Consider the following 7,138-nt stretch of genomic DNA (forward strand, 5'->3'; position numbering starts at 1 on the left):
TGAATATTTTTCTTTTATATATATATATATATATATATATATATATATATATGAAATGTGATTGGCTTAATAAAAAATCTTCCCCAGGCATAGAGCTGGCTAACAGGATGAAAGAAATCCACTTAAATCCACTTGAATCCCTTGGATTCTCACAGACACATTACTTGTCGTCTGAGGTTTGAAAACCCCAACAATAACAATACCCAGAGTCTAAGGAATTAACATAGCAAGACAGAGTTTGTGTGCAAGACAAAGACAGAAACAGGGACTGAGATTTTTTTAAAGATTTAATTTACAACTGAGCATGCCCCTTCAGCAATTAAACAGTCACTAGGAAACAAACTTGTTCCACTTCATTATGACATCTCATTAGCAATGTCACGCTTCTCAGCAAAGACTTTTTCAAGCATGTAATTACGGGGGCTATTATTTCATATTATTATTACCATAGTCTCTATCATACACACATTTAATGACCACCACATTTAATGTTGGCTATTAAATTATTGCATTAAAATTAGTAGAATAACAAAAGGAAGAAATGAACATTCATGCTTCATTCAGGAAATGAACCATGTTAATGTTGTGCATTGATTTGTGTGGTAATGTATAGTAACATGAGGGATTAGACTGCTATTTTAATCAGTAGTTTGCAACCATGGTCAATAAATGACTGTATCACTGAAATTATTATCTGAAATTGTATATATTATCCAGATTGCATTTACACCTTCATTTCAATGAACTGCCAGTGTAATTGGATAAAGTTGCAATTGCACTTACCTACGCAAAATGCAAATCACCACTCGCTTACATATTATATGAGAGTTTGCATTAATTGCTATAATTTACCCTAAAACATTGCAAGATAACTCGAAATGCTTTCTGTCATTTCTGTCATTTCTTTTCTTTATAAACCTAGTCAGTAAACAATCTTAATAGGAATTATAAGTAAAGAAAATGTCAGAAGAGTCCTCTCTTTGGGAGGAGAAATAGGCAATATAAGAGATTTCAATTGGTAAAATTGGAAAGTAATTGAATATTGTTGACTAAATCTGTTGAGCAAATTATGAGAGTGCAGTGTCTGGTCTCTTTTAAATTGTGAGAGTAGAATATAAAGCTAAAGCTAATAAGAATAACTGAATGGCAATAACAAAAATGCATTTGCATTTACATTAAATGTGGTCAAAATCAGTCCCAGGCCACCTCAAAATGTGAAAATGCAGAAAAAACATGCTAATACTAGATGTAAATGGCGTCAGAAAATACTACTAGGAGTGGGCCTGCAAATAGTTTGTTTCTAATCTCTTCTGATTAGATAAATTGGAGTTTGGAAACTACCATATGCTTAATCATGAATATTTGTGTCTCTAAATACATGATACTATTAACAGCTGTTGAGGAAGCACAGACTCACTGACACTGACGAGGTTCTGTGTGGGTGTTTTTCCAGATTAAGAGAGAGACCGAATACTCCATCTTGTGTGTATACTTGTGCTGACAGTAAAGACAGCTTGAAAACAAACTCCTCCAGTAGGAAAGGCAGAGAAGCAACAAGGTCGTCACCAGCACCTCGTCTCACGAGCAGTCTTCCACGGGCCACCCATCATCTTACTACACCACAACCTGAGATACAGCGTCCTCAAACTCCTCTAGTCCTTCAGAGGAACGCCAATCAAATCCAACCCCAGCAAGTGCCTGAGAAGAATCTGGGACAAACATGGACCAAATCACAGTTTGTTTCCAAACTGAGACAAAATTCCACACTTGGATTAAAAGGACGAGAGAACCAGGACAAAGCGCACCTTGTCTCAGACCCACAAAAAAGTACAGGAAGGACCTTTCAGAGTCCTCTGAGAAATACACAAACATGTTACAAACCTCCGAACATCACCATTCACGATCCAGAGGACACTGGGGGTCCCAAAAAGAGTTCACATTTCAGCCATACCTTTTCTCCTTTTAAAGGGCTAGTGGGGGCCCTTTCAGAAGCACGACACACCAGACCTAGAACACCAGCTAAGATAATGTTCTTTTTAGCAGCATCATATGACCCCTTTAATCAAAATAACTGGATCTTCCAGTGAAATGTCAGACTTCTCTCTTTTGACATATGCTGGACTTCTCCAATCATTTAGTCCAATTATATCTCGTAAACACGCATTCAGATCTGCCATCCAATCAACAACTGATTCATAGAACCAAGTCTCCACTCTAATTTTTGTCTTTTCCAAAAATCCACTTCACTTGTATGTACAACACAATATGGAAGAAAACTGCCAATACACTTCTATTGCTACTTCAGATACATTGCGGCTTTGAATGAATATTTTTCTTTTATAAGAGAACCAGGACAGAGCATACTCGGACACGCAAGAAAGTCCAAGAAGCACCTTTCAGAGTCCTCCTAGAAATACACATTCATGTTCTAAACCTCCGAACATCACCATTCATGAGCCAGAGGACAATGTGGGTCCCAAAAATAGTCCACATTTCATCTGTACCTTTTCTCCTTTTAAAGGGCTAATGGGGGCCATTTCAGAAGCACAACACACCAGACCTAGAACACCAGCTAAGATCTCTCAAGAAGAGTCCCCAGATAAAATTAAACATATTCTGGATGTAAATGAGAAAGGCCAACTTGAACAAAGAGCAGACAGATCAGTCAGCAAGAAGGTACAGCACTTGGCCCTACCGGTGCTGAACACTGTGCAGTCTTCTCACATTAACAGCTCAAGGAAATCTTCCGAAAGCTTCCTTGATGCTCAGAAGTCTCAAGGAGATTTAGGTGAAGAGGGAGGAATTGAGAGAAGTTATCTCTTCACTCCTCCTCCTCTTAGCCCTGTTCAGGAAGCCATCCTCTATAAGAGCCTAGAAGAGGAAATCTTGTCCAATCTACAGCAGCTAAGCGTTGACTCAGAAACTAACACTAGCTCTGATGAGAAGAATCATGAGAATCCCAACAATTCCAGAGAGATCCCATCTGACCACTGTAAAAGCTCTAACAGATCAGCAAGTCTTGATCAGGAAACACCCAACAGTGGAAACAGGGCTTTTGATGCAGTCATTGCTGAACTCTCTGGTGGCCAAAGGAAGCTGGAGAAGGTGTCATTTGAGAAGTGGGTGAACACTCTTCAGGGTCTCAGAGGCAAAGAGGAGGAAGACCACATTACCGCACATCACCTTAAGGTCTCTAAACCTTGTATGACCAGTTCTTGGTCCTCATTGGGATCCAGTATGGATTCAAAGGAGACTACTGAACTTGTGAAGGTGCCATTTGACAGCTCCAATGCTGAGACCAAAATTCCTCACGGAAAAGTATCAAGTTTAGGAACTGAACATGTAAAAAAGCAGAGGAGTTCTTCATTCAAACAAAGGAGATCCTTAAGGAAGCCAGAGAGAGTCCCATCCATCTTTAAGCTAAAACTAAGACCCTGTGTGCGACCGAGACGTGACCACAGGTCTGACCGAAAGCCTTCAAAGATCCCAAGACCAGTTTTCTACAAAAGAACAAGCTGTAAAGAGGGAAACTCTCACAACCAGAGAGGAAACGATTCCCAACATGGGCTTTTTGGCACAGACAACTCTCAAAGAAACACTTGGACTAAACCAAACTCCCAGATCCCAATACCAAGTACAACAAAGTGCCAAAGAGCAAACAAGGAGTCACATGCAGATCGAGATCTGGAATCCTGGGTTTAACCGACATCTCAGAAATGTATCATTTTGTCATTTTAGAGTTTACTGAAAATTTGACTGCCAGTTCAGACAAGCCATATGTTGGTCAAGGACTGTTTTACTTGCTAAAAATGCACTTTTCCGAAAGCCTTCAAGATCAGTTACAAAAATCACAGCACTTTCATCAGAGATTAAAGTCGTCTTACCTAAAGACGTACATGACACAGTACAGTACATTAATTTATAAAACCTCCTTGACAACAGTTTTAATACCATAGCAAAGTAGCCAGGTATTTTTGGTGTTTTTGTTGTTTTTCATTAAATTTTGAGGTCTAATTAATTAATATGTAAATGTTAACTCTATTTGTTAAGATGTTTACTTCACAAGTTCCACTCTGTACAAGCTGTTTGGAAGAATGTTTCAACTGTCCTCCATGAAAGTCAATGGGGTCCAAAGCAACACTAGAGCCCATTGGCTTTGATTGTATGGACAAAAAAGCACATTTTTAAAAATATCTCTTTTGTGTTCTACAGAACAAAGAAAGTCATACAGGCTTGGAATGACATGAGAATGAATAAATGATGACAGAATTTTTTTTATTTTTGGTTAGACTATGCTATATCTAGAGCTGCTTAAAATATAATTAGGTTTTGACTTAGACTTTAGATTAAGGTTTGCAAAAAGATTTGTCTGAATTGATATCCTTTTTTATTGCTATGAGCATTTCTCCTCTGTCACACTCAGACAGTAGAAGTGGCAGTAGATGTAACGGATCAGATGTTATTCTTCCATATAATCAGGTGTTTCATAGTTGAGGGTTATGAAAGCCCCATTTAATAAAAACTGATACACTGACCATGTGAGCTATGTCCATGAACAGATTTGAATTTTTATGTTTTTACATGTTGTAACATGATGTAAATATGTCATGACTGGACAAGGATTTGGCCCTGTGTGTTGTTTATTCATGTCAGCTCCACCAAGTATCCCGCTAGCATTTCTTCCTTGGCGTTTTCCAGTCACCTTGTGTGTGCTTCAGTGTTTTGGCTGCTGGTTTTATAAATAACTCTTGGCATAAGTCTGGAGCTAATAATAGCTTCATCAGAACTGCAGTCTGTCACACTGCAGCAGCTGTGCTTCTCCTTGTTCCCTCCCTCCAACCCCAGTCCCCTTTGATCCCCCACTCCCCCTTCCTTAACATCCCCAGACTCTTGTCAGTGGAGAGGAGCACTTTGAAGATATCCTCAGAGGACTGTGAGAGCATGATACTGTGAGGACCTCAATTTTGTGGATTAAATTTGGCATTTTGGAATTACGCAGAAACTCATCCAATTATTTAGAACGTAAAATAAAAATATGAACACATGCTTGCATTTGTCATGTTACCTGAAATCATTCTTTCATTATTTAAGGATTAATGAACATTAGTAAGCTTCACAGTCGTTCCTCAGTGAGCCACAATATTACACACTGCCTCGCTGATTTAAATAGTACATGCTGTGAATCACACTTTGTTATTACTGTGTACGTGTAGTGCATTGTATAAACAGCAGGGCAGATGCATTACCTTTGAAGAACAGATACTGATGTAGGTATTGATTTAGTACTCATACATCACACAGACAAGGATGCATTTTCTGTGTCCAGTGTCCATTAGACTAATGTGCTCTTTGCATGTAGACATTTGTACTGAACATGTATTTGATCAGACTATAGGGTGTGTAGCAGAAGCTGGTCTTTATGTGCATCAGAGATGTGGTGGGTTAAATTATTAAAGAAGGATATATTTTTAGTTTGTTCCTTGCCACACACAAACATCGTCCAAGCCTCTGCCACAATGTAAGAGCATACATTTACAACACATTTACATTCAAATTTTCCTCTTTCCGTTATGATTTAATGTGTCTCCACCATTTCAAAGTGGGACAAATTCTCATACCTTGGCATAAATTACATTGGAATGAGACACGGTATTATCATACCCTAAAGGGATAGTTCAAAATCTGTCATTATTTACTCATCCTCATGGCTTTCAAAAGAAGAATGTTTAAAGGGGTCATATGATGTGATTTCAAATTTTCCTTTCTCTTTGGAGTGTTACAAGCTCCTGGTGCATAAAGAAGATCTGTAAAGTTGCAAAGACTAAAGTCTCAAATCCAAAGAGATATTCTTTATAAAAGTTAAGAGTCAACCACGCCTACCTAAAACGGCTCGTTCTAACGCCCCCACATGTCTACATCACTATGTGGGAAGATTTGCATAACGCCGCCCAAATGTTCACGCAAAGAAAGAAGGCGTAACTTTTAGTCTCGCTGTAGTATTGTTGTTGCCACCATGTCGTGAAGGCGCTGTGTGTTTCTTTGTGAAAGCTAAACTAATTTTTTTGGCCTTCCAAAAGAGGACGATATCGCTTCGTCATGCCTGGAGCTGATCCGTGCTGGTCGCCTAGTCACTATTCCATGCAATTGCAGTGAATGAATGGTGTTAACAAAAATTATAACTATTAAAAATTGTTTTCAGTAATTTAAATAAAGATGAAATAAAATAATATATAAATATTAGATGAAAAACAAAAACTTAAAATGATACATAAATTAAAAATGTTGCCTAGGCAGCAACTGAAACAAGTTTAAATTGGAGTACTAAACTTACTAAACCCAAAACTGGAATCAGAATAAATATATAAAAATAATTATAAATAAAATTAATCTATAAAGAAGCTTTATATATATATATATATATATATATGTAAATAAATCTAAAAATATATAATGACTAATAAAAATGGCTAATAAAATAAAAAACTGAATAAAATAAAAGCTAATTCAAAATATTAAGGAATACTATAATAGTATAAAAATAATGCTAAAATAATACTGTACTGCACTATATTGCAAGTCTTATGAAGCCATTTGTGAGCTTTGCATCACAAACAGACCAAAATTCAAGTTGTTATTCGCTGAAAAACATTACATCCACCCCATCTCCGAATTATGAGCGAACCTTTGTTAAATCTTTTCAATTAATAGGTTGATCTGATCAATTCTTTCCACTCGCCATTCTCAAGTGAATGATTTGTCTGTTGACTGCTGCTCTATTATATGTTAATGACATTAATTAGGCGCCATTTACAATTGGAGATCTGAAACCATTTAGCTGTGCACAATTTCAAGATCATTTGCAATTTATCAATTTCTCATATGAAGGAGAGGCGTATGATCATTTTTTTGTCACATTTGAGAAAAGATCATAAGATCAAATGTAGGACAGTTTCTGTGCAACATTTTATAAATGAGGCCCCTGGTTCGAGTTCAACTCAGCTCATCTCCCGGTTGCAGCAGAGCTCACTGGAGGGGAAGATAATTGGTGAATTCCCATATATTCCTTTCAAAGCTAGTGTATAGTGTTGGAGCAGTATGGATCATTTTTATAATACTTTTATATTGTTTTTGCATCCCT

The 7,138-nt window shown here is 37.3% G+C and overlaps 1 protein-coding gene across 1 annotated transcript in view; it reads left to right on the plus strand.

Moving 5' to 3' along the window:
• The window catches only part of LOC107681894 (GAS2-like protein 2), a 10,226-nt gene extending 6,524 nt beyond the window's left edge, over positions 1 to 3,702 (plus strand). Inside the window, exons 6-7 of the mRNA XM_016478265.1 lie at positions 1,454 to 1,808; positions 2,353 to 3,702. Of these exons, the coding sequence (XP_016333751.1) occupies positions 1,454 to 1,808; positions 2,353 to 3,702 (1,705 nt within the window). The remainder of the gene's footprint in view (positions 1 to 1,453; positions 1,809 to 2,352) is intronic.
• Positions 3,703 to 7,138: the final 3,436 nt, after the last annotated feature.

This window comes from Sinocyclocheilus anshuiensis, unplaced genomic scaffold, assembly GCF_001515605.1.
Source record: "Sinocyclocheilus anshuiensis isolate Anshui unplaced genomic scaffold, SAMN03320099.WGS_v1.1 scaffold2571, whole genome shotgun sequence".
Lineage (NCBI taxonomy): Eukaryota > Metazoa > Chordata > Actinopteri > Cypriniformes > Cyprinidae > Sinocyclocheilus > Sinocyclocheilus anshuiensis.